This window comes from Calypte anna, chromosome 24 (assembly GCF_003957555.1).
Source record: "Calypte anna isolate BGI_N300 chromosome 24, bCalAnn1_v1.p, whole genome shotgun sequence".
NCBI classification, from domain to species: domain Eukaryota; kingdom Metazoa; phylum Chordata; class Aves; order Apodiformes; family Trochilidae; genus Calypte; species Calypte anna.
Genome location: NC_044269.1, coordinates 3,442,803 through 3,470,802, shown reverse-complemented (window position 1 = coordinate 3,470,802; position 28,000 = coordinate 3,442,803). Strand labels below are relative to the sequence as shown.

Genomic DNA, 28,000 nt, shown 5'->3' with positions numbered 1-28,000 from the left:
ACCAAAGCAATGCTGACCTTTACAGCACACATCTGCCTTCTTGAGCTGGATTTTTTAATCCAGCAGTAGTTTCATCAGCCAGGGAGATTTTCTCCTTTCAAACCAGCAGACATATTCAACTTGATGCCCTACAGCTCTGCTTTCCAGTAAAACTGATTAGAGTACAAGGAACATAAACATTGCTTTTCTCAAATATACACTAACAGTGACACAAATCCTGAAACTTTAATGAGAAAGGGTTCTAATAGCTTAGAAATTAAATGCACAATAGATTCATAATTAAACCATTTTGTCCATGTTACAAATGCACAGTGTTCAAACCATATTTCTTCTCCTATTGAAGTCAGATCATTTGGGCAGTATCAGTAATTAACTCTTAAATGTTGCTTGAGGAGGAGCTGCCAAAGCCTTTTTAGAAGTCAGCACCTGTGGCTACAACAGGTTTGGATAAATCTTGTGGTGTTACTGGAACATCACAGAGCCAGGAGGCACAAAAAGCCTTTCTGTGCCCCAGACTGCTCCTCCAATAACCAGACCTGTGAGGGGACATGGGAGACCCAAGTTCTGCCACTGGGACCTCCCTGGTGCTGTCATCATTCCCCCCTGTGCTTCAGTGCTCAGCAAACCTTTACCAACCACCTCACCCCATCCTCTTTTGTTCCCCAGAGCGCCACAAACCCCACACAGCAATCACCTTCCCCTCATTATTTGTTTGGCCAGGATGCAGGCAGAGCACAGCAACCCCCCCATGGCACACAGCAGGATAAAGTACAGAACTTTTCCCAGGGATTTAAACCTCACAGCTGGGATTTCAAGCCACCTTGCAGCAACCTGCACTAAAGCAGGGTCCCCCAAACCAGCTCCTGGGTGCCTCTCCATCCTGGGGAGTTAAATCCTGCAGGACCAAGGCAGCAGAGTCACCCCAAACCCATGTTTCTCAACCTTTTTCCTGCTTTCCCCCTCTGTACATCTCTCCCCCACTTTCCTGAGCAAGGCAGAGGTGGAGGGGGGTGCAAGGGGAAGTGTCCTCAGGGTCTGTCACCCACCAGTTTCACTTTAGGGACCTGTGAGGTCACAGATTTCTCAGCAGTCACCAACACAGAGGAAACAGGGGGCAGGGGGGAGAAGGGAGTGGAACAGCAGAGAAAAGGAAAGGAAAGGAGGCAGAGCCCCCAGCAGTGATGAAGTCATGGTAAATCTGCTTCCCCCCTGCTGAAAAGAGACCTCTCCTGCACAGCAGCCCCAGCAGAGAGAGGAAGCACCCCAAGCACCCACCCTGGAGCATGGCCCTCCCCAGGATGCTACACATCACAGCTCTGGTCCTGATGCAAGGTAAGGGATACACCACATCTTACCATGATCCCCCCCTCACTTTGCAATCAGGCTAGCCTGGAAAACTTGATTTCCAGAGCCAAGCAGCTTTGCTGTTGTTTTCTTGTTGGCAATGCTGTGTTGTCACTGAATTCCAGCCGACTCCTAAACCAAGCACTGATGAGACCAATTCACCTCCTACCAGCAATGGGACATCAAAATACTCTCCCTTAAATCTGGACAAGGGATCAGGGCTTACTTTCCATGGCTGGATAGCTGTGCATGCCTTGGTTCATGTATTGTGTAAAAAGTGGCTGAGAGAAACCAAGGAAATTTAGAAAGCATTTGCAAGGACTTTGAGAACAAGGAGCACTTGAAATGCTCAATCTCCTTACTCCTACCAGAGGACAGAGCTTATATCTGCTTTACTCTGCCTTGCACAGGAGACTGCAAGAGATTTAAGGAAGGAAAGCAGCAAAACAGCTCTGGAAAGCTCAGGATTCTTGCAGGTTTCACTCAGGAACTTTGCAGGGGGAATGCAGGCACAAGCCTGGTGCTGGCCAAAGCAAGAATCCCTTTCCCTTCTTAACAAATGCTGGAAACATTATTAACAATTATTAACAAATGCTGCAGAAAGCACAGCAAAGTCTCAGCAATAGCATCTCTAACCTCCCCCATGCAGAGGGAATGCTAAGAGAGGCCACATCAAATCAAAATGTATTCTCTAATACATTTGATTACCACTGATTATCTTTAACAGAAGCCAGGCCTTAAGGAGCTGGCAGTCAATCTCCTGAACTCATGCTTGCAGAACCCTTTCAGACTTGCTCTGAATCAGGAACTTCCACTGCAGTACAACCCCCCTGCACTTAATACTGCCACAAACCCCAGCATGATGAATTTGTCCTTGTTGGCTGCTCTTGGTCATGAGAATTAACTCAGGCTCCTGCTCACAGCTCAAAACTAACTCATTAAACAGGGTGGCCCTGGAGGCTGCAGTTTTAAAGATGCACTCAATGCACTGCTTTGAAGTTATGTCAAAACAACAGAAGTTCTCTGTGTACTTTCTGGCAGCTAAAGGAATAGGAACAACTCTGCTCAGTGGCATCCTGCATTTTTTAGCAAGAAATTGTTGCCCTTTCTTGCCATGGAGAGGGATATATCTTGATGCCAGGCTATCTTTGCCAGGTTCCTGGTATCCAAACAGTAAAAGTACCACTGCCTGCTGGAGCATCTCCCACCCTCAGGGACTGTACTGGGATGGGCTTGAAGGTCAGAGAAATTTGATGTCATGGTCTGAAGCCATGATCTCTGATGGAAATTACATAGGTGCTGTGTTTTGGAGGCTCTTTTTTTCTGTTTCAAAATAAGAAAGTTGCACATTACTCTGAAAACATCACAACTTTTTTCTTTTTTTTTTACCCCCCTCATGTCTGGCAGGGGATTTTCCAGGAGCTGGCAGTGAAACAGTAACTCTGAAGGAAGGAGAAGACCTCAACCTCCCTTGCAGCCTCAGCAGTGGGGAGAGTTCTGCCCAGCAGTGGTTAAACCCTCGTGGTTTTGCCATTTTCCTGAACACCCAGAGGGGTGAGTGTGAAACCTAAATTCAGCACTTTCCACAGGGGCTGGGGGGTCACTTAGGAGTGGGATTTCCTGGCTCCCACCTGTGGCCAGGCTGAATCACCTGCTACCCAACCACTTGAGAAGTTTTTACATTCAGCTCCTCTCTAGCAGGAAGGTGAAGAAATGGAAACACCCCCAAGAGTGGTCTGGCAGCACAGCTTTTAGCTAGGAACTGGAGTTACCACCAACACCCAGAGATTAGCTCAAAAAACCCACTCTTGCCTTACAGGAGAGACAGGAGTGGATGTGCCTGAAAGCCCTGGGTGCTTTTCTGCTAACCAGGGAATTTGATGTAGTGCATCAAGAGGAAATTTTGAGAAAACAAGCAGTGATTTCTGGGGTGTGCTGACAAAGCCAAGGTTACAATTATTATGTTCCCTTCCATTCTCTCCACCCTTAACTCTGCTCTTCTTGCTCCAAATCTGACAGCTCTCCAAGATGAGAACTGTCTTGGTCTTCCCCATTTGTACAGGACCTAATCAGCAGCCCTGCTTGTTAAAGCTTTAATGATAATAATGACTGGGATTTATTTATCCAAATGACACTGGATACCCTTCTCCCACTGAAAGTGCCCAGCAACTAAGGGTCCACTTCAGTTGCTCTGGGAATCCCAGCCACCAAATCTTGCCATCCACATCAAATCAGCCTATTAATATTTCCTGCAAGTATTGCCAATATCTGTAAATTAAAAGTGTCATGAGGAACTGCTGCTCCTATTTACTCAGTTTCAAGAGCAAGTGGGATGACTGTTGATTAGCAATTTTAAATTACCCATATGAACCAATAGATTAAAACAGAATTTATATTAAAAAAAACAAAACAAAACAACACCTCAGAGCTGAGCTGACAGCTGATCAATATGAGAAACAGGGCTAGTGCAGCCCATCCTGTGCTGCCTTGACATCCAGGCTTCCAAAAAGCACAGCTGGCTATGGAAGGGGTTTCTCTTCCTTGTTGCAGTCACTTTGATCACACACCCAAGAACTGCAAGGAGAAAATGATCTCTCCATCATATATTTGTATGTTCTCAGCATTTTACACCATAACAGGTAATATGAATGAAGGAATTCTTCCTACGAGTTCTCTACAGCCCTACCTAGAGCCAGACCTTTTTATTTTCTTCTGTGCAAACACTTTGGGACTGAGACTTTTAGTCCCAGTGAGGATTAAAAATTCCTCATTTAGAAACCAAACTTGACACTGCACACAGACATTGTTCTTCTGAATCACCACTGTGAATCCATCACGTTTTTTCTCCACTAAACCACTTCAGGAATCAGTTCCCTCCAGTCTCATTGGAACTTAAAACATGAAAAGCTACCAAGAACCTTACAACAGTTATTTCAAAACCTTTAATATTTAATCACTTCCATAAATTATAGTACAGTGTGATTAACTCTATTTCTACAAGACCTCAGCTAAAACCAATGAAAAATAAAAGAGCTTTTGAGGGTTTTTTCCCCCTCATGACTGGCACATATCCACCATTTCAGTTCAATTTAAGAGCAGAAAGTCACACTTTCTGTACTACAATTGCAGAAATAGTCCCTGTGACTTGCTAGAGATTTGGACAGCAGGGTGCAGATATCTTGGCAGATGGTCTCATGAAAATCAAGGTAGTCAGACAGAGAAGCAGCAAAGTAGCCAATTAATAAGCAATTAATAAAAGGTGAGTGCTGACCACAGTGTTCATTTAAATATCATAAAACACACCCAAAGAGGGGAAGTGATTCTTTCAAGGCCAGAGAAGGCTTGGGAAACAGAGAAGAGAAAGATCCTCAGTTCATCCATGCCCCATACTCAGAGGTTATATTACTTTTCTGACTGGATCTAATGTCCTCACACACCAACATTTACTTATGTTTATCCACCAGCAAGACCCCAAGCTGCTATAATACCTGGGAACATAGACATAAGACTTCCCTGAAAAGAAAAGCAAGAAAAAACATGGCATTTTCCCCACTGGGAGCTTACACAACCCCCTCTTCAGTTTTCAGCTGCCTCTGTACTAGTGCAGCACCAGCTAGAAATTCATCAAGTGAATTAAAAAAATAATAATAATAAAGAAAACTCTGCTCTTTCATTACTGCTCTGATTATCTGTCTTCCTCTTATGTACCACTACACATTTTCTTTTCCTTGCAGCTTTAAGGGATCCGAGGTACAAACTTGTCCACTATTCAAAGGCTGAATTATCCATCCAACTGTCCAACATAACAGTGCACGATGAAGGGGTTTATCAGTGCTTCCACTATGGCATCCCATTCAAAAGCAAGAACAAGACTGTTGAGGTATTAGGTAAGTTCCTTCACCCACTCTGTTCCAGAGAAGCAGAGCAAAGCCATCCCCTCAGCTCCATGGTTTCATGGGATTTAACACGATTCTGGGCTGAGCTCATTCCCCCCAAATAACATGATGTGTGCAGCCATGCATAAAACCATAACCAATTCTAAATCTTATTACTGCAGCTGCTCCTTCTTATCCAGTACTGGAAGTATCCCAAAACTCAGAAAGAAATATTACACTGTCTTGCTATACCCAAGGATGTAAACCACAACCCCAGGTTACCTGGCTTTTGGACAACGGGATAGAGCTCCCTGGTAAGTGCTAAAGGATCAGGGACTGACTACTAACAATTAATTTAAAAAAAAAAATCAAAAATAAAAACAAAACCCAGAACAATTTACTAACAAATCATCAACCTTGGGTACATATAAAAATTTTGGAGGGTGAAGCACCTTCTGCAACACATCAACTGGGACTTCCCTTCCTCCTCCTCCACTCACGTAGCAGAGTTTGGATTAAAATTCCATTTAAAGAGAATGAAAACAAGACCTTGGTGGGACAACTTTCACAGCACCAGTATAACCAGTTAACAAGTCCATTATCACGGTTTTCATGTTGTAACCAGGGACCAGGCTTTGCTGAGCAGCTCCCACACACCCACAGCACCCTGCAACACCTTGGGGTGGATACAGACAACTCAGAGCCCCCACGTAGCTCCACCTAAAACTTGGGAACTCCATCAATAGCTGCTTTGAAGGCCCTTTTCTAATAATAAATACCTCTAACTGTAGCACAGGACATCAGTAGCAAAGCATGAGGAAAATACTCAGAGATAAAAAGGTATTAATGCTCCAACAAGCTCCCAGGTGGATTTTGCATCCTCAAGCCACACACTCAAAGCTCAACCTGGAACCTTCCCCCCACCCCCTCAAGGTGGTTTTTCAACTCAGAGCTCTAGAATAATACAGAGAAGTGTGCTGGGCTGAATGAAGAGAGAAAAAAAGAGGGGGGGAAAGGAAAAAGAAAAAAAAAGTCTTGATTTCTTTTTTTCCTTTTTTTTTTCTTAGCCTTCCTCTAAAAAGGGAGTTGTCCTTAAACATGAAAAACCCTCCTGGCGGGCTGGCTGAGGTGTACAACACCCAGCTCAGGCACTAAACACATGAATCCCACCCTCATTTTCCCCATTTCACCAAAAAAAACGAGACTTACCCTCTCACCTCCTCGGCTCGGTGACAAAGCCCCAGGGCGAGCACTTCCTCTCCTGCTCCAGGGCTCCCATTCCCGGACGGCACCAGGACCGGGTCAGGAGTTCTGGTGGATGCAGCCCACTCCTCCCAAATATAACTTCAAATATTTAAAAAGCAAAAATAGCTTCCTTAATTCACCGTTTCTCCACCTTTCCCCCTTTCTGGAGGTGCCTCTGGATAACCACTGCTCCCTCCCCCTTCTCACAGCTTTATTCACTTACTGCAAATATTGATACTAATTAGAACCAGCCAGCACAGCTTCATTAGTGGCAGAACCTGGGTTTCACTTGGAACCAGCTGTGATTACTGAGCTGTTGCAAAAATCAGAGCAAAACCACCTGGAAATCCTTTTGAGCTCTTACATGGGGGTCATGGTAAAAACTAAAAATAAAAAGGTTGAGAAATACTGCTCTGTGTGATACAGCAAGTTATCTGGAAAGGCTGATTTGGAAACAAGGAATTTTTTTAGGAAATAAGGGTGTTACCAAAAGAAAACACCAGTTTCTTTCCAGACAACCTCTGCATTATAGGCAGGAGATATTATTGTGCCACCATGGACACTGAAGTGTCACATGAAATCCATCTCTATTTATTTTTCCATGTCATATAAATGAGTTCAATTCACTATTACCCAGACACCTAGGAACTGCATCAGACAACTTACATGATGACAAGGTCACTGATTTTTGTGTTTCATTCCCCCCCAGCTGCAAAAGGGAAGGGTGAAACCTGTTTTGTAGGGATGACAAAGGATTTGCCCTGGTTTTCATAGTTATAGGAACATTTATTGCAAATGTAAGTATTGCACATCAATGCTTACAGTATTTATCAACATGCACAAATACTGCTCAGCTTCTTGTGTGTGAGGTAACAAATCCACAGCTATTAAGACACAAATTCCATGTCCTTGGACAGCACCAGAACTTTTCCAGATCTCAAGAGCACAGCAAAACCTCAGTCAGGTCCTTGCCTTAGGGCTCCCCATGGCTGGCACTGCCTAGCTGTGACACACAGCAAAGAAACTTCACATAACCAGCAAAGAAATTTATTACAATCAATAATGACCCAAAGTGCTGGTGCTTTCACCACATTTTGGACATTTGAGGTCTGGACATAGCAGTGCTGGGGATTTTCCCCATGGGAGTCACAGAACTGAGCAGAGGCTTTGGGTTGGGTGCAGGAGATGCAATGAGGTTTGCACGGAACTGCCAAGGAGTGAAAGATGATCTTGGTGTCTTTGGGCTCCCATTTACACAGTAAATTGCACACGACTTGTGCACAGCAAATTGTACACAACTTGTGCACAGAAATCAGGTGCTGCTGGAGCACAGTGATGCAGATTGGGCCTGGAAGGATTTTCATTAAATTGCTCTTGACTAGAAAGCACTTCAATGTTTTCTTCCACATGTAGGTGACACAAAGCACAAGTTAGAAGCTGATGGGAAGAAATGGACCACAACCAGCACACTGACAGTCCTGGCCTATGGGCCCAACTCCACAGCCAGCTGCATCATCCAGCACCGAGCACTGGGAGGAGAGAAGCTGATATCATCTTATGGGTTTGAGGACCTCCCTAGGATGGGTACTGAGGGCTCCTTTGGCAAAGACTGTTCCATTTTACCACTCTGGAGTGGTGAAAGTTACACAGATACACAGACAAAGCTAAAGCCCATAGTCTACTTCCCATGTGTGGAGTCTGTTTTTAAAGGAGAGGGCTACCTGGGGCAAGAGAACTCCAAACTAAGGTTCTGAGGCTCCTTTCTGCTTCCTTAAAACTCATTAACCACTGAGACATAGCAGGCAGCTCAGTTCCCTGATGCTGTGGCTAAAAGTCAGCTGATGTCTGTCCTAAACATTTCAAGATAACTCAGAGTTTATGTTCTCAAAAATCTGTGAGCTTCCCATGTCTTCTGCACATGGGGCACATCCACCTGGCAACCTAGCAGGGTGTGAATACTGTCAATTAACACAGGAGATGCCTGTCTAATAATCCTCAAAGTAAGTTTGCCTTCTACCTGTTTACTCACCTTTAGGATTTATGTGACTATTCCCACTTCACTCATCTTTAGATTGCTTGATTCAGCAAATGCCTATGAAATGCTCTGACTGTTGTTTTGCCTGGGTTTTTTTTCAGTGCCAAAACCAAATCCTTTACCAACTGCTCTAGAGGTGGATACACAGGTTTCTGGGAACAAGCAATCTCCAGGTAGGTCTCTTTTTAATGAATGCCCAGATCAGATGAACCCAGGATCTGTCCCCATATCAGCACCGAGGCACATTTTGCACACACAACCATCAGAACCCCTTTGGTTTCTCCTCAGTGCCCCCAGCAGCACAGCCCCCACTCCCAGTTCCCCTCCACAGACTGGTAAGGCTTTCACTTCAGTTTTTAACTCATTCTGTATAAAACATATTCAGAGGACAGGGAAACTGAGGGGGGGACTGTAAGGGTAAGCACTGATCAGACAGAGCATCCCAGCAGCCTGGGGCATCCAGGGCAGGTTTAATTGTCATCATTTTCATCAGTTTTCATCAGGTTTCATCAGTTCAGTGGAGAAGTGTGTCTTCTGATTTTTGTCTTGTGTTTGGGGGGCTTTCTTTAGGATCTGAACACCCAGCTCTCCCTTCTGCACTACCAGAGGATTCAGTAGTTGCCAGCTCAGCATCAATGCCAACCCAGCAAAATCTCCAACCAGATGTCACAGCTACTTGTAAGTTTGGTTTTAAGTTACAGGAATTTACCAAACCAGGGAAGAAATGCTGCAGAGAGCAGTGTTCTTTCCCACATGACAAGCAAGAGAGGAGCATCAAGCACAGCTCTGCTTGGTTGTGCAGCCAGACCTCAGTTTTACAGCCATGAACACTGCCAAAGTCTCTCTCCTTGGATGCAGAAGCACCTGGGAGGATCTCAGGCTGGGATTTCTCTGGCCAGTTGCTCTAGGTGGCACTGTACAACAAGGATTCTGTGCAGAGAGCAGGCTGCAAGCTGCAGATTAGAGGCTGAGGGGTTTTTCCAGATTTTCCACTGCTCAAATCCCTTGGCTAAAGCCCCCATAAGTGGGCAAAGGTGCCTTGGACTTCAAAGCTGCTGGGAAAATACAGATTTCTTAATCCCTTGGCCCTTCAGAGAAATATTGTTCTCTTTTCCACTCCTCCAGGGACTCAAACAGCATCCAGAGGCAATGTCACAGCAGAGGAACTCTCCAGGACAGAAGCTCCATTACCAAAGGAAAATATAACTGTGATTTCCATCATCACCTGTGGTATGAACCCATAAGTACCCTTCAGCTTCCAAACATGCTGTGAGCTTTCTTACACCAAGGTGGTTCTCTCTGACCACATAATGGTAATTACATCTCTAGTGCTTGCAGTCTGGAGGAGAAACCACAGAAACCATTTTTAGCATGGAAAACAAAAACTAAATTGTACAGTTTGTTAGGCCAGGTCATGAGGCTACCCATTTCAGTAAGTTTTTTCTTTTTCAAATAAATAGAAAAAACTTCACCTCATGTCTCAATGTGAAGTCCAATAAGGTGATTTCTGTACTCCCATCATGTTTATCTGGCCTGGTCCAGGATATATATTTCTTTTCTCAGCTACCAGAGACTCACAGGAAGCTAATTAACAACACAGACATACACCTGCCTCTTTTGCAGAGCAAGATCTGAAATCTGAAGGCACCAAAAAGAAGACTAATCTCCTGCTGCCAAGCTTGGTGGCTGCTCTGCTTTTTGTGCTGCTCATCATTGTCTTGCTTTTCATGAGGAAGCTGAAAAAAGCTCATGGAGTGTGGAAGAGAGGTGGGTGCTGGCTCTGTCAGAGCAACTGCTGACACTGCTTTATGCAGATATTCAGAGGGCTGGAGAGCTGAGGAGTCTGGTGAGTGGAGAGAAGACACAGTTCCTCCAGCCCTTCACTTGAAGTTCCTTCTCCCATAGACAGTGGCTGGGACTTGTTGCAAAAATCTATTGGGACATCCCTGTTCCTTATAACTCATGGCCTTGGGCCACCCTTCAGCTGACACCAGGTGCCACAGAAGACAATGAAATTGCTGTCTTAAGCTTTTCTTTGAGTCGGTCAAGATGACTGAACCTTCATTTTATGTGTAGCCTCTCAGCATTCTTCTGCTCGAGCCAGAGAGTGAGGAAGAGTCATGGGAAAATCTTACCTAGGTTTGTTTTCTGCACAGAAAATGATGTTTCAGAGCAAACACTGGAGAGTCATAAATCCAAACCTAATGAAGACAGTCTGTACCATGAGAAGAATGAACAAGGTAAAAAGTTTTAGCCAACATAAATGGATTCCTGTTAGAGCATTGCACGTGGCAAGAATAAGGGACCTTGGACAATACCTTTGTTTATTGCAGTAATTAAGCCACATGAAAAGAGAAAGGGGCTCCTAATTACTGCTAAACTATTTACAAAACTTTCCTTCTTCGATTATTTTCATATACAAAGTATTTAAATCAGCTCTAGAACTAATACTAATCCTGTGTAATGTCAGATCACATCATGCATCTTAGTACTTGCTGTGATGGATGCCCTAACGATTTCTAGGAATCGTTCTCTTCTAAAAGAAGAAAAGAATTCTTCTTTTTCTATAACACTAATTAATATGCATTGCAAGCAGGCACAGCTCTCTCCTTTACAAAATCAGTAATAAATGTGTGTTTATCTTCCAGTTGTCAGTCAGAAGCCCAACATGCAATGTGTAACAGAAGGCTACGTGGAAACACCACCAAAGAGTCCAAGAGGCAAAACCACTGCAGTAAGAGAGAAAGTGTTTGGATGTGGAAAGGAAACAGATGTGTAGCAATGACAGATGTGTACAAGGGGCAGAAACCCCACTGTTTCCTGGTTCTTATATTACAGTGTTCAGATATCTCTCTGATTCCAAAGAGCAGAAGCACAAACTGCTACCCTCAGTCCAAAAACCAACTGGGAGTTCTTCTCCTAAACCTGTGGGACAGGTAGATGGGACCAGTGCTCCTAGGAATCTATGAGCAATGAACACACTGAATTATCTGTAACCCTCTGAGGATGTGATGCACCACTGCCAGAAACTCATCCATCCCATCTCGTGTCCTCTCAGCAATTAGCAAGGGAAAATGCAATTAACACTGTGGGCTGCAGGATATGAAGATATTTAGGGGATGCTTCAGCCACCTCTGCAAGCATGAGACTGAGCAGGAAACCCTGGAAGTTGCTGGGACTGAGACTGTCTGATTCCCACCCCAAACCTGGACATCCAGCTGTATCCAAACAAGGAGGAAAGCATCGTGATGCCCAAAGTGTTTTAAAAAAATAAATAAATAAGAGGTTTTCCCCCCTTGCCAGGACTCAGTTTCTCATCTGGGCAGTGCCAGCATCCCCTCTGTGCTGTACAAGTTTGGGTCAGCACCAGTCTGCAAGGGTCTCAGAAACCAAAATTTTGGGTGCTGTAATTACAGTCTCCTAAAGCTTCCAGGGGTGTTACTGAGAACATGGAAGTCTTCAAACAGGGGGTACACATGGAACTCCCCAAATCCTCTCCTAGGTGAGCTAGGAGAATCACCAAGACTTTAAATGCACAGAGCCCCACCAGGACCCTTATCCTGCTGCAGAAAAATGGAACTGGGCCCCTAAAATAAAGGAAATTCACATTACAAAGGAAAGCTGTATGCTTCTTTTCCTCACTATTAGCATTATTTCTCACCAGGAGTAAGAAAAAACCGCTGAGAAGTGGCCTGGAATAAAGAATGAAACCAGCGAGGGGGGGGATGACAGCGAGGGGGGGGTCACGATGTCGTTGCCAGGCGGGAAGGGGCTTCACCCCGCATCCCTCGCCCTGCCCGGGCGCTACCACCCTGTCCGCAGAGGGGGGGTTTGGGTGTGCGGGACGCGTTCCCCCCGCACCCTGCCCGTGGTAGGGGCTGCGCGTCCTCCGCAACCATAGCAACCGGAGAGCAGCGATCCGGGAGCAGCGGGTGAGGGGGCCGGGCCTGGGTTGGGGGGGCTGAAGGGGACAGAAATGGCTTCTGAAAGGACTGTAGGCTCTTCTCAGGGAGCTGGGGACCGAGGGTCAAGCCGGGGAGGGGTGACAGGCAAGGGCAGAGGCAAAACTCGGTGCCCGGCTTTCCCCTCGGCTGTAGTGGAGCAATGGATACAGGCATCCAGGCAAGGTGTAGCTTTCCTCCCGGAGGGTAAAAGTGTGTGGGACAAGCAGTGCTTAAGCTTGAAAATGAAACAGAGGGTTGTTTTGCACCTCCAAACCTTTACAGGTGCCCTGGGGCTGAAGGGAAACTCACTCGGTGCCTTTAAACGGCTTCTTCACACCCAATGCCCTGTCCCTGGCTCCTGAATCCTCCTTCTCACAACATTGCCTCTTTCTGTCCTCCCAGACACTTCATCTTGTCAGTAGTCGGCTGGGCAAACGACTTAGGAACATCTGAATGCGATCAAATGAAAAGAAACTCTAATTTAGCAAGTGTTCCCTGTTCCTCTCCCTGGGGTTTCTCTGTCACTCCCTTTCTTGCTGGTAACTTCCTTGTCAGCATGGCATGAAGCTGGATAAGGAAAACAGAGGATTTCTTTTCTCTTTTAACAGATAAAGTTGGTTTTGTGTTGGTCTGGTTTTGGGGGTTTTTTTGTTTGTTTGTTTGTTTTTTGTGTTGTTTTGGGGTTTTTTTAAGCTTTTCTTTTTCCCAAGCCCTTTACACATCATTAGCTTTGTTAGCCATAATAAATTTAACATAATATAATAACTAAAGTTAGGTTTCATTCTACTCAGTCATGCCTTTGCTGTACAGGGACCTTGATATGGATTGCTCAAAGGAAATCCAACTGATGAGAGCAAAGAACTGTTTTAATTATAGGTCCAATTCTGAGCCCAAGCCAATGATCCTGCCCACAAATCCAGCTTTTAGCAACTATAATCATTATTATAGAACCAACACCCTTTTAATGTTTGCTTTCATGTTTTCCAAACGCAGGACTGGTGTATACTGCCAGTGCAATACAGGATGAATTCTTCATATAGAAAGTATATCTTAGTTTCTTCTCCACACACTTACAACATGAGTAAATACCATCTGCCCCGAGCTGTACTCATGCAGCCTGATTTCCACCCTGCTAACTGGAAAAAAACATCTGTAAGGAGAGGGGGTTTTGCCCGAGGTCTGCAAGAATCTGTTTCTGAAAGCTTGGTTCAGGAGGGATGGTACCAGTCAGAACTCCAGCAGTGGATTTGTGAAAATGAAATACTGCTGGGCCTGTTTTCTGATGAGACAGAGAGTGACAGCTTAGAAGAAGACAGCTTGGAGGTGATGAGTTTAGAAGAGGATGAAGGACCTGAGTATGACACACATGGAACCCAAAAGGATGATGGTACCAGAAGGTAAGGCACAGGCTTTTAGTCAATTAGTAGAATAATTGTGACCTCCTCACATGGACCAGGCACAACAGGAGCCACACATCCTCTTTTCATTCCTTACAAAAAAGATCCATGCTGAGCAAACAAGGCCAATTCCTGTAAGAAAACTTGCAGGCAAAACTTGGTGTGTTGAATAAATGCAGTTTGTCCTCATAGCTGTATAAATCTAAAGTTTCCAGGGTTACCATTACCTTTAACCATTCTTTAGAAAGCATTAACTTGGTACAGAAAATATAATTTAATTTGCTGTCATATGGAGAGAAGATTTAACACTGGATAAATTGGGAGTAATTCTCAAGTTTAAAGAGATTAAATGAAACCTGAAGTAATAATAATGCGCAGTTTCATTTTAATTGTCTACTTCAAATAAAATGGCAAACAAATGAAGGCTAAATGATTAATAGCATGCTTTTATTCACCTCCTCGACAGGCAGAATGGCCAGTTATTGAATATTTTATTGTGAGCTGAAATGATGTTAATTGTACTAGAATCATGCTCTAATTTTGCATGATTTTTTTCCCCCAAATACTATGCTGAATGTGAGGCTCTTCATTAAATGGAAATTTGATTTTATTTTGTTTGAACTTAGCCTAGTAAGTACTCCAACACAGTCCATTAACCCCAGCAAATATCACAGCATATAGATCCGAACCCCCCTCTCTACATCCATTACTAACCTCGGAATTTGAAGAGGAAACACTGCATCTGTTGTCTGCACACAACAGTTTTGTTGATGAGTACAGAGTCCATCTAACCTTTACATCGAGTTGGGGGGAGGAATAAAAGGTGCACTTTTTCTCTGCAGATGATTAGAGATGAAGGAGCTCTTCACACTCATTTTCTTCCCGGGGGTGACCTGGCTTGCACAATACAATTGAGCTGCTGTGCACACATTTCAGCACAATACAACTCCTCAGCATTATAGACCCTGTTATTTGAATCATTGCAATTACATCACATATTTCTGGACTTGATCAGAAAGATGCTAACCCATTTCTCTTTACCCCTGGTGTGTGGCAACTAGGAATAATGATGGTTTCCCTGGTGGAAATCATGGCACCTCCAGCCCGCAGGGTACCATGGCACCCATGCTTACCTGAAATGAAAATATTGCCAGAAAAATAGATTATTTGCTTATCAGGAGCTGCTTGAAATGCAGGCACAGGCGTGTAACTGATTGAGAAAGGGTGAATAAACAATTTCTGGAAATGTTAATATAATTATCAATGCCACAGTGAGGAGAACTCAGCAGATCAGGACATTTCTTTTAACTGGGGCTGAAGAGTCACCCAGGTTTCAGTGCCTGTAAATGTCAATTTGAAAAGCTCAGTGTTGGGCAGTGTCCAAAAACCCAGGACAGGACCTGCAGGTCCAGTCAAGAAAAAAAAAAAACTTTAAAAGCTTTTTTTCTCCAACATTCCTTACACCTCCCTCTGCCTGCACATCTCCTGAAAGTTATTTTAAATCTTTTATGGAGGTTTTGGGGTTTTTTTACTAAAACATCACAATGTTTCATAGGAATGAGAGGAAAGCCTGAAAATGCAGACCTGCAGGCTGTTCTTGCTCAGTGAATCCTACTGACATGTGAGAGAGGGGTTTTACCAGGGATATCTCTTTTCTTTCACACAGCAGAGTCACTGAAGAATGAGCAACACACCCTGTGTTTAGTTGGCTACATCATTTTAAAGGAAATAACAGAAGCAGCACATTAAAATAATGTCATGCTTTTATTTATTCCAATAGTGTTTCTGATTTCTGTGCTTGATTTAGATCTAAATGTTAGGCCAAGTTATCCTGCAGTGATAATGAAAATCAAAAGGTAAGAGGAGGCCCTGCCTATATTTTCTACTAAAAACTGCTTAATAAAACTGTTCTGATCCCCATCCTACAAACAGCCATATTCTGTGCACTCTGATAATTCAGGGGACCTTATTTGCAGGACATTTCCTGGCTCAGATTGCACACTGACACAATATAGAATTTATCCATAGACACTTTGTGCTTCTTTTTTCAGTAGGAAACACCAGTCTGTGGACAAGTATTTCCGTGTAACAGACAAACCTAACTGCAAGAACACAAAAAACCCATCAGAAGAATTTCCCAAGGCAGAAAAAGGATTTCAAGCTGGTAGAGGAGACACCATGGACTTTTCACAGGAATCATTTTACCTCCATGCCATTAATGGCTCTGAGAAAGAAAGGCATCAACAGCAGGAAAAGCCCCCAGAATCCTTCTCAGAGTTTGGTGCAAAGTCTCGAAGTTTTCTTGAGCCAAAAGCCATGGTGAGCAGAGAACTTCCCAAGCTACACACCAAAGAGAAGGGATCTGCAGATGGCTCTCATTTCAGAGGTGCTCCCAGTGCTTTTTCTCTTCAGACTCAAGAAGGTCGAGCACAGAGAGCAAAAAAAGACTTTGTGGAAAAAAATAAACAGACTTTAGGGTTACGTACAGAGAAGACAAATTCCTACCTGCAATTGCACAGTAAAAAACAAGAAGTTCTTCAAAAGCAGGTGGGTCTGAACCTCATTCAGCCTTTATGGGAGGTCATTTAGGGCCATACATGTAGGAATGCTGAAGAAATAGGTGTAAGATTTAGTGGTCAGACAACCCTTCCCCCCTGCTTGCTTTCTCAGCCAGATCACACCTTAGCTTTGAAATCAGCCAGCAGATCCTGGTGATGGACTTGGCTTTGAAGGACCTAACTTTCTTTTTATTGACTGCAAAATGTCAGGCAACTCGTGTTAAAGATTAAGTGGAAACATCATCACAGATCCTAATGAACGATTATAGATGAGTTTGCTGCTTTTGCTTGCTCCTTATTATGCATAATGGGAAGGTGGGAGTCCTTGAGTGGCTCCACGAGTTGCAGCAGAGAAAATTCTTAAACTGGAACACTCCAGAGACTTTCTGCTCCAAGTGACACCTTTTCCAAGGCTAATGAACAGTTGACACAACACTAGAGGGCATCTGCTGACTGCATTGCAGGGAATGTTAACACTGGACAAGATTTTTTCCAGCAAACCTATTAAGAGTACTTGGGTTGTTTTTTTTTTCAGTTATAATTTGCTTGGTGGTAAAAAATAATTAGTGTAGATTGATGCTAATTAAAGCTGGGTTGATATGATTATGTTTACTGCTCAGGGAATTCTGAAAATGTTTCATATTTAAGTACTGGAGCCAGGGATCAGGACTTGGTTGTGCAGGGACTATTCAAAGAGAGGTTATAGATACAAACAACCAAAAAAATAAGTCCTGCTAAAACTAGGACTATGTTCTAAGATTACCTTGCTGAAGTAGCCATGCCAGCATGTGTGTAGGTGTGGTTTTTACCTCTACACATGGACTGAGCTGCTACAGCATCACCACCTCCTGCCAGCTGTGGGGAGGGAGGCACAGGGAGGTCTCCCCTCTCTTGTTCTCAACCCAGACATCCATTGGGTCACCTTCTCTGAGCAGACAAAAAGTGGCCTGACAGGAGCATCTTCTTAACTAGATCTGGCCCCATAAGCCAACTTTGGGCACCACACTTGGGAAAGAGCATCAAAAGTGCCAAACCACCAAGTATACGAAACAGCAAAGAAGCCACTTGGTTGCTGGAGCTGGAGCTTGGTTGCTGGAGCTCAGTTCAGAACAGAGGTGTTCTGAACAGGGTTTTTTTCCTAAACTGGGTTGTTTGAGCTTTGCTGCTTATATTTATTTGCTGTGGGAGTGAAACCGTGTGCAGGAGGCACTTTGCAGGCAGCTTTTTATCCCTGACATAAAAAAGGCTAAAATATTTGCAGCCTTTTTAGGGCTGCATTTAGGGCTGTTACCCCCGTGCATAGAGACAGCAAGCCATACGTATCCAAACATCCCATAAAAGTGTGTTGATCTATATACTTACTAATTTCTACAGCATTTTCTAAAGCATCAAGTTCTTTGCAGTGTTGCCTGATTCTTTAAGAACCCGATGATGAGTTTCTTTGAGAGAGAGAGAGAGAAAAAGAGAGAGAAGCAGTGGCCCAATCTAGCTCAGCTGTACTCAATACGAGTTGCTTCCCTACCTCCAAGCCCCTTACTTCAAAGCAAGGAACATAATGTACAATTTTTTAATGGCTCTAGACCAAGGCACTCAGACTCTCTGTGCACTGCGCCTTAGCTCAGTGTAAACACCTAATCAAGATTGCCTTCGCTTCAACAATAGCAGCCAAATGCAATTCGAGAACCAGAAGCCTTTGAAGTCCTCCCTGCAAAGGCCGGTTTCCTAGTCTGGGATAATGACATGCCATGATTGCTGCCTTTGTTGTATCTTTTCAGTAGAGAAGCAATTATGGGCCTCAATTTAACAGAATAGGCATTACACAGCTTATGATGCTCAAAATGCAATTTCATTTGATCATTTGCTCGATTTGATTGGTATTAATAGAATAGTTCACCCAAAAAAAAAAATAATAAATAAATAAATAAAAAAAAATCATGCTGGCAGAGGTTGTGTCCTGTTCCTCTTTCAAAGAGATAATGTAGAAGTATGCTTTACCTGCCCAGTAAACCATCAGTACAGTTCCACCAAAACCATCTTACTGGCTGCAAAGCTGTGGCTATCCACACCTCAGGAAACCTGGGGGGTAAATTCCCATTTGTGAAGTTTTCCAGTCCCAACTCACCCCATCTCCATCCCCACGTGGAGCACCAAAATCACCTCAAACCTCAGCAACAGACCCTACCCAGCTCTTCCTACTGTCCTAATCTTCCACCCCCCAAAAAACGAGAGCTCCCCAGAAGGATTTAACACTTTTTTCACACTGATTTCACCACTGTGGTGTTCAGTTGATCATTCTCTTGCTCACAGCCATGGTGCCCATCTCAGTGCCATGGTACAGAGGTACCTCTGCCACAAATCCAACTCATGGTTAGGTGTGAGATTCCCTAATTGCACACCTCATTGAGGCCACACCTGCCAGAGTACTTAAAAAAAAATTAAAAAAAAAAAAGGGTTTTATGAAGTTTTATTGATTGGGGGAAAAAATGATGGATGCTTTCAAGAAAAAAAGTGATTATTGCCATACTTACAATATATTTCATGGCTTAGAAACCTCCAGTGCCAGCAGCCACCCTCAGACAATTGCTGCAACTCCATTCCCACCCATCGTGCTCCCCTAGCTCTGGCTATGTGAAGATATTCTTGTCTGGGGGGTGGTTATTTTGCACAAGCAGTTTGCTGTCATTGCCAGCCTATGTCCTCTAGAGTTTTTTTTCTTTCTACAGCTACTCCTTGTACTTTTCTACCAACATTGCTCTGTTTTGTCATCTTGTTCTGAATGACTCTCTTGTTAAAGAACATCCTATGGTGCGTGTCATCCATCAATATCTTGCTCTGCTGGCTGATTGCTTGGGCAATGATGACTTTCTAGTTGGTTTTCTGTTATTAGGTACATCCACTGGCTGGCTCTCATATAAATGGAGAAGCCCAGGCATTTGAGAGTTACAAGTAGGTTTCTGTGCTTCATACTCAGCTTCTATAGGAGGCAAATTATTTCTCATTCTTTCTCCAAGATTTTTTAAAGGTTTTTATCTGGGTGGGTTGTGGGCATAAAACATTCTTGTTCTGTAGGTTGCAGATCCTAAAACTGTTGATGAGGAGCCAGAACAGAGTGTCCTACCACGCCAGCCTGGGGATGTGAAGCCTGAAGAGATGTGGAACCTGAGGGCACAGCAGCTCAAGGTCCCTTTTCAACAGAACATGATAATTGAAATTGATGTGTAAAAGCATTGAATATGTAAAGCTGTAACCTCAGACTGCTTGATTGCCCTCTTGTTCTCTTAAGACTGGAACCTGAACTTCCAGGATAAACAAGATTTTCTGCTTTTATTTGTTGGGAGAGGTGTGCTTTATATATGGAATTTCAGAATGGAGGAGTGCTCCCTGGGTTTTAATGGGGAAGCACTGGCCTGGTCCCAGTTTGGCAGCAGGTCATGCTTTCCACTAGTGGCACTGTATGCCAAAATATTCATCAGGACAGCAGAGGTCAAACTAACAAATCATCATCTTGGCACCAGGAGTCAGGATTCCCCAGTGCTAAAGCTTCTGCCAAAACATTCTGCTCTATATGTGGATTTAATACCTACCATTAAGCAGTTATTCTGAGTGCATATGCTACAGACTGATTGCAAGTGTTGCTAACAAAAGAACCCTGGAGAGACAGGAGGATGAAATGGAGGATTTTAATGCTGACAAGGATTAAATGGGCTGAGAATGGATTCATCCATTCCCTCTAAGGAAAGCCATGTTTTTGCCCAAAATGAGGAACACCTGATGCTGTAACTGGAAATGGATAAATCTGAAATAAACTTCAGATTTAGGCTCAATGAAGCTCAAGGTTCACAGCAGTCCTGGTGTGCTTCGATTCTTAAATTGTTTCTTCTCCTTTAGATAATGTTTTGCAGGGAGAAGAGCTGAGTTTAAAAATAAAATCATTTAAATCATTGACATCAGTCTGAATTCACCCCACTTTTGATGATTTCTTATAGGAACTCCAAAATAAGCACTCCAAGAGAAATAAATCAAAATCCCACCAGAATCTCAAAGGAAGAGCTTTCCCAAGGGATGATAGACAAAAGCCAGCAGGAAAACCAGCAGAAGAGAAGTCTAACTCCCTCCAAACTTCAAAAATTCAGACTGCTCCTGTGCAGAAAGTGGAGCAAGACAACAGCAGCAAGCCCCAGAAATGTCTGTGTCCAGGTTGTCCTCTTTACCTTCACACTGCTACAGCACCAAACCCCAATACTGCCTTAAACAATGGCCCAAATTCCAGACATTTTGTTAAGAAGGATTTTACCACATCTGCTGTACCTCCAGCACACGCCAGCAAGGAGAACAAGGATCAGCATGATCCTCTGAATGGCCTTCTAGATGACCAGCAAACTTTATACAACCATCCCAGTGTGCAGCTTTCTGCAAGAGAGGACAATGCCAATGGTCAAGCACATCCAAACCAGGGGAATATTTCATCTGCTTTTGATGGCAGTTTTCAAGAACTGGTGCAGCATCCAGGCTCACTTCAGAACAGCAAAAGACATATTCATGTGGATAAAAGGTATCAGAACTATGCTATCAGTAAGGAAATAAGTGTTGGAACAGTATTATTATAACTCTGTGATGCCCAGAAAAAAAATACATCTGGGCAAGGAATTGTTTTCCAGTCCAAAGTATAAAATTATTTTGCTACAAACCTTCCATTATAGATTGTTGCTCAGTTTCACTGGGAGTATTGATTTTTAAATATGGTCTTGGAAAGGAAAAATTCCATAGAATTTTCCACAATTGAAGGTTTCCTTCTGAAAGGCTTGAAAATTAAGTTCAAAAAGCAGATGGCTGAGAGCCCTGTGCATAACCTATTTCTACTGAGTGGAGTTATATCAAAACTTGCCTTTTGTGAATATCCAGAGTCATACCAGTGCCATACAGGCTCACTACACCTGGAAAAGGGCATGGAAATCCCTAGTTCTGTGGAATTTCATCTGCTTTGGTAAAAATGAAAGTGTGATTTCACAGAGCCAATTCTTCCAGTACTCAGCAGGCCTGACTTAAAGCCATTTAAAGGCAGTTTTTATTGCCTTAAAGTAGTTTTGAATCAGGCTGAATGCTTCCTCATCTCTAATTTTTTCCCATTTGGTTTAAACACCCAAGCTGCCATACACTTGGGTGCAAGCAAAGCCACTCTTTGTGAAATACTCATCTTCCCATCCTCATGTTGCCAGTAAATTCTGTGGGCCAGGACCATCCCATGCACAGATTCCTGGTGCCATTTGCTGTGTACAAACAAAGGTTCTTTATTTCCCCCCCTCTTTCTTTTTTTAAGGCCTTCTCCATCTTCTGTTCACAGTTCCCAAACAGCCCTCTGGACAATCTCCCAGTTCACACAAACCATGGAGCAACAGCACCAAGAAATCCCAGCAGCTCCCACACCTGGCAGGCATCTCAGCACCATACTGCCACCCCTAATCCCACAAGGAAAAAGTGCTCCAGAGACAGATCCAGAAAGCCAAGGAGGAAATCCAGGGAAAAAAAGCCAAAGCATCTCAGGACACTTAATGCAAAGGGAAGGGCAAAAAAGGCCTGAAGACAGCAAAAAGGCAAGGAAATAGTTATGGATTGGGTGGGTTTGCAGTTCTATTTCCCCCTCTGATTAATATTTTCTTCTCAATCATCCAAAGATCTTCAGTAAAACAAAACAAGAACAAAAAAAAAATAGGAATGGTGACTGGGAAACAGAGAGCACACTGAAAACCACTGATTTGCTCAGGGTATTTAACACCAAGGCACAAAGGTGGAAAGAGACACTGAAATAATTTTTGTCCAAAGAGCAAGGCAGCACCACCACTCCCTGGGTCACTTCTGGTGACTTCAGCTCTAAGAACAAACAGAGCAGGGTTTGTCCTGTAAGTTCTACAGTGATCAAACGATTTAGGATAAAGCTATTTGTAGAAAGCAGCAGGGAGCCAGACCTCAGAGCTGAGCAAACCATTCTCCTGGTCATGCTCATTTGCTTCCCACCTCAAATCTCTTGGTTTCCAAGGGAATCCAACTGAACAGCCCCAAAACTTAGAGGATTTGCAAAGCTAACAGCAGAAACATCATTCCAAGCCTCCTGATGATCCCATCCTGGTGCTTATTAAAACTTGGTTCTTTTTGTCTGTTCAGTGGGTCCAGTTTCAAACTGTAACCAGTTAACCCAGGTGCAATGGGACACAGATATCCCTGGGTGTCCATGACAAATTAAAGCTTTAAGAAGTTAGCTGCAAGTCCCAGGGCAGACAAACTAAGCTGGAATAATTACTCATGTGTTTCATCTAGGAGCAGTTTATGTATTACTGCTTGAATGCTTCTAAGAAGAATTAGGATTATGATAGTAACTGAAGGGCAAATTTCCTTCTCTTTCTGTTCCCCTGAGTTCAGACTTGTTTCTCTCCTCTATTTTCATTAGTTTTCTCACGCTTCATATATGAAGAATGCCACAGAGAACAAGGCTGGTTGTGTCTCACAGCAAAACCCATTTTTTTTGCAATAAATAAGTGCAGTCAGACTCAGCTGAAACGAGAAAAACCCTAATTTTGTTGTAGAGAGCTAAATGATTAACTACTCACTGTATCTTAAAGTAAAAGTTAGGTGTAAGTTTATCACAAAAGGATTAACTAACACCCAGGAACATAAAACAGAAAACTCAGTGCACAGAGTTAGTTCCTCTGCAGCTGAGTTTAACCTGAATTTGCCCTTTAAAGAAATGCACATTTGATTTGGAGGCAGAAATTTCTTGGTGTTTTTGCATTACTCTGTGCTTGAAATTAGCTGATCGTTCTGGATTTCCACTGACAGGTTTTAAAATCTACATTTCTACAAATTAATCTATTCTTGAAAGAGATTTAAAAGATTCTGGAAGTGTCTCTGTAGTAATGTCATGATGAAATGGCATCACCCTTCACTTCTAAGCTTTTGCTGTGACAAGGGATGTGTTCTTCATGCCTGTGAACAACTTCCCATTGCAGGTTTGAGAACAAAGAAAGGTTACTATTATTAATAACATTTTGTATGACCAAAATTACCTACTTTTGTCTGCTTCTCAGTTGCTTTTCTTCTAACAGTCAAGCTGTTTAAAAAAAAAATCATTTTTGACTGAGGAAGTATTGCTTTGTGATTCTGATGATCAGCAATTATCCATGTAGATTCAAAGGCAACATGGTGTAATTTGACTTAGAATCATAGAATTGGCTGGGTTGGAAGGGACCTCAGAGATCATCAAGCCCAACCCTTGATCCACTCCCCCCGTGGTTCCCAGCCCATGGCACTCAGTGCCACATCCAGGCTCTTCGGAAAGATCTCCAGACATGGAGAATCCACTACTTCCCTGGGCAGCCCATTCCAATGCCTGATCACCCTCTCCAGAAAGAAATTCTTTCTCATCTCCAACCTAAACCTCCCCTGGCACAACTTGAGACCCTGCCCTCTTGTCTTGCTGAGAGTTGCCTGGGAAAAGAGCCCAACCCCCCCCTGGCTCCAACCTCCTTTCAGGGAGTTGTAGACAGCAATGAGGTCTCCCCTGAGCCTCCTCTTCTTTAGGCTGAACACCCCCAGCTCCCTCAGCCTCTCCTCATAGGGTCTGTGCTCGAGTCCCTTCACCAGCCTGGTTGCCCTCCTTTGGACCTGCTCCAGCACCTCAATCTCCTTCCTGAGCTGAGGGGCCCAGAACTGGACACAGGACTCAAGCTGTGGCCTCACCAGGGCTGAGCACAGGGGCAGAATCCCTTCCCTGGACCTGCTGGCCACGCTGTTCCTGAGCCAGCCCAGGATGCCATTGGCCTTCTTGGCCACCTGGGCACACTGCTGGCTCCTCTTCAGCTTCCTGGCAATCCAGACTCCTAGGTCCCTTTCTGCCTGGCTGCTCTCCAGCCACTCTGTCCCCAGCCTGTAGGGCTGCTTGGGGTTGTTGTGGCCAAAGTGCAGGACCCGGCACTTGGCCGTGTTGAACCTCAGTCCAATTAATTCAATCCTTTTGGTCACTTTCAATCCTTAAAATGAGACCTGCCAGAGTAAGAGTGGGAGTGCAAGGAGAATTCTGCTCTTATTTTGAGTGCCTGCTAAAAGTCTTGCTTCAGTTATGCTCTGCAAAACCATATGAAGGAAAAACTGTCCCTGCTGTTTGTTTTTTAGCCATCTAGCTCCAAACCCTACATAAATCTGAATGTGAAGCTTGGAGGCCTTGGACCTGACTATGAAACAATCAAAGAGACAGTAAGTGGTCCCTATCATAAGGTGGTCCCTATCTTAACTGTTTTACAGCTGTGATCTGCCAGGTGGAGTGAACTTAGGAGAGAATGGGCAAAAAAATCACTGCTGAGAAGCAACTTCTTGGTATTTTTTGTCCTTGACTTTATGCCTAGCTTGAAATCCTGAGGAGAGGCTGAAGCAGAAGGCAAGGCAGCTGTGTGGTGGATAATTTTAGTGCTCTGATTTTTGTAGTTCCAGAAACAGGGAGCACTTGAGAAAAATTCAACAGGGCTAAGGGCACATCAAGAAATTACACACTCCCCTGAGTTGCACTGTCATACCCAGGGAGGTTTGCCTAAGAAGTTGTGTAAATAGAAGATGGAAATAGCTGGATGCACATCACTTTGTTGAAATGGAAACAGGTTGTTCAGAACAGTGTCTGGGCAGTTGATATCATCTGCTCTGTTCTCTGCTAATAATGAGGGTCTGATAGCAGCTTGACATCTGAGGTGCTGCAAACTCCATCCTGGATGCTTTGAGACCCTCTTAATGTGACCACAGGAGCTTTGTATAGAAACATTGTAGGGTGGGATTGCCTGTTATGTTCTACTGAGGGATATCCATAGCATGGCCAGGGAAAAAAACAACAGCACAAGTGGGAATGCAAGACTCCAGGGGAAAAAAGTATTTCACTGATGAATCCCCTGAGAGATTTAACTAACCATGGACTTTTTTCCATCTCTCAGAAAGAGAAGTTAAAGCAACAAAAGGAATATGCAAAGCAAGTTAAGGAATACAACATGAAAAACACTGCAGTTCAGAGGCTACCTGCAAAACCCCCAGTGGTGCCTTCAGCATCAAGACAGAAGGTGAGAACAGGGACCCTTTAAAGTGCATACAGGGAGAAATTTAACTCACAGGAGGCTGAAATAGTTTCTTTGTGGTGATTTTAATCCTCTGGTCTCATGGGATCCTGGCAGTGCTTGTCTGGGCATTTATTCTGGGAGGGCTGGAGATGCCTGCCAGGAGTGCTGATCCTTTTGCCAAGAGATGCTGATTCCTTTGCCAACAGCAGTCTCCAGCCCGTGCAATTCCTGCTCTTCATGAGAATGTACTAAATGGAATCAGAGCAGCACTCCATCCAAGCCACCAGCACACAACTTGCTTTAGACAGCTACTGATGTATTCCTGGAGAAAAGATGGGAACAAAGGAGCAAGGGACCCCCCTAGAACATTGCCCAGGGCAAGCCCCACCAGCTGCAGAGTGCACTCCTCTAATGGACCACAGATCTCCTCCTGTCAGCCTGTTATCCACCTGCCTGTCAGTCTCACTGACAAACTCTTCATTTCAGTTGCATAGCTACAGTAATTGGTCTTATTTTGCAAGCCCATACAACATCACTTCAGCTTTCACTGGACTGCAGGAGATCATCAAGTCCAACCCTTGATCCACTCCCCCCGTGGTTCCCAGCCCATGGCACTCAGTGCCACATCCAGGCTCTTTGGAAATATCTCCAGACACGGAGAATCCACTACTTCCCTGGGCAGCCCATTCCAATGCCTGATCACCCTCTCCAGAAAGAAATTCTTTCCAATCTCCAACCTAAACCTCCCCTGGCACAACTTGAGACCCTGCCCTCTTGTCTTGCTGAGAGTTGCCTGGGAAAAGAGCCCAACCCCACCCTGGCTCCAACCTCCTTTCAGGGAGTTGGAGAGAGTGATGAGGTCTCCCCTGAGCCTCCTCTTCTCCAGCCTCAACACCCCCAGCTCCCTCAGCCCTTCCTCACAGGACTTCTGCTGGATCCCTTCACAGCCTCCTTGCTCTTCTCTGGACCTGCTCCAGCACCTCAATCTCCTTCCTGAGCTGAGGGGCCCAGAACTGGACACAGGACTCAAGCTGTGGCCTCACCAGTGCTGAGCACAGGGGCAGAATCCCTTCCCTGGACCTGCTGGCCACGCTGTTCCTGAGCCAGCCTAGGATGCCATTGGCCTTCTTGGCCACCTGGGCACACTGCTGGTTCCTGTTCAGCTTCCTGGCAATCCAGACTCCCAGGTCCCTCTCTGTCTGGCTGCTCTCCAACCACTCTGTCTCCAGCCTGGAGCTCCCCATGGGGTTGTTGTGCCCAAAGTGCAGGACCCAGCACTTGTCATAAATCCCTGGAAATAACATATATTTCATCCATTCCCTCCTGCAGGACCTCACCTACCTGGTGAAAGCATGCTAACAAGTATTTCTCCGAGATGATAAATGAGAATTGTAGGAAGAAGTTCTGGGGTTCTCAACTGAATGCCTCAGCTACAACCCTTTCTTCTTCAGAACTCTGCTAGTTTCAAAATTAACCAAAAAGGACTTTGGCAAGGGTTAAATCAGTGTCAGGGTTTTACATCAACTGCCCAAACCAGGACCATCAGGTTTCAGAGATTTTGAAACCATCACCTAGACTTAATGTCAAAACTTGCTTTAACATTTTAGGCCTTTGAGTACATCAGTTCCTTTGGAATTTCTCAGTTTCCATCCTCATTACACTAACCTGCAGAAATCCCTGCTATAAGATGTGACTGAGGACAAGAGCTTCATGAGACTGGGGAAAAAAAAAAGTTTAGAAACTTAATAGAATCATTTTGCTTTTTTAAACAAAAAAACAACCCCACTGCTTCAGTATTTAAGGTGGCCTCCAGTAGTGTCAGAAAGCAAATCTCCTTGAGGGTTTGGGGTGTTTTTTTGTCACAAATAAGCTCTGTAATTAGGAGAACTATTAATTATATTCAATATAGAAACACCTCCATTTTCTTGGAAATAGTGGTCAGGTTTTCTCTTAATTAGTTCCTCCATTTGTCATCTTTTTAGGCACTGGAATATGCTAAGACCATTCCCAGACCAAAGGTTCTCACAGGAAGAAAAGCAAAGGAAGAGGTGAGAGAGGAAAGAGTTCTGCCCCAGACTTTAAATGGCAACAATTTACCCCCAATTACATCCCTGGAAACTTTGCAAGATAGACACAAGAAGGAGAAGCAAGTTGCAGCAGCTTTGAGAACCCTCCATATTTTCTAAGGATTTTGAAATTATTAGGGACATCTTCAAAGAAAAAAAAACATCTAAGTTATTGAATTATGAGCTATTACCATAATACATAGATTTGCAGTTTCAGTGAAATATGGCTTAGGTTTAATTATTATTAAATTTTAGAATAAGTTGTAATATACCTGGTTTTTTTAAATGTTAGAAGTTACATATGTAGTGTTTTAAATATGGTCCTCTTTGTTGGTATTTTTCTTAAAAATAAACTGATCTAACAGTTTCTAGCATCTTTCAGACTATTCATACTATTTGCTTGCCACAGCTGTTTCATTTTCAGACCTGCCAAACCTGGGCATGCATGCA

At 43.9% G+C, this 28,000-nt stretch overlaps 2 protein-coding genes across 2 annotated transcripts; both read left to right on the top strand.

The window, feature by feature from the left end:
• Positions 1 to 1,283: 1,283 nt before the first annotated feature.
• On the top strand, positions 1,284 to 11,278 carry CRTAM (cytotoxic and regulatory T cell molecule). Its single transcript, XM_030464652.1, has 11 exons — positions 1,284 to 1,332; positions 2,752 to 2,898; positions 5,079 to 5,231; positions 5,402 to 5,533; positions 7,878 to 8,048; positions 8,601 to 8,672; positions 9,070 to 9,177; positions 9,625 to 9,729; positions 10,123 to 10,266; positions 10,656 to 10,739; positions 11,148 to 11,278. Exons 1-11 carry the CDS (start codon positions 1,284 to 1,286, stop codon positions 11,276 to 11,278), a joined length of 1,296 nt encoding a protein of 431 aa, XP_030320512.1.
• Positions 11,279 to 13,466: 2,188 nt separating this feature from the next.
• Positions 13,467 to 27,670, top strand: JHY (junctional cadherin complex regulator). Its single transcript, XM_030464651.1, has 9 exons — positions 13,467 to 13,840; positions 15,892 to 16,387; positions 19,468 to 19,578; positions 20,385 to 20,583; positions 20,713 to 20,950; positions 21,716 to 21,989; positions 24,562 to 24,642; positions 25,365 to 25,487; positions 27,467 to 27,670. The coding sequence occupies exons 1-9, from the start codon at positions 13,467 to 13,469 to the stop codon at positions 27,668 to 27,670; spliced, it is 2,100 nt and encodes a 699-aa protein (XP_030320511.1).
• Positions 27,671 to 28,000: the final 330 nt, after the last annotated feature.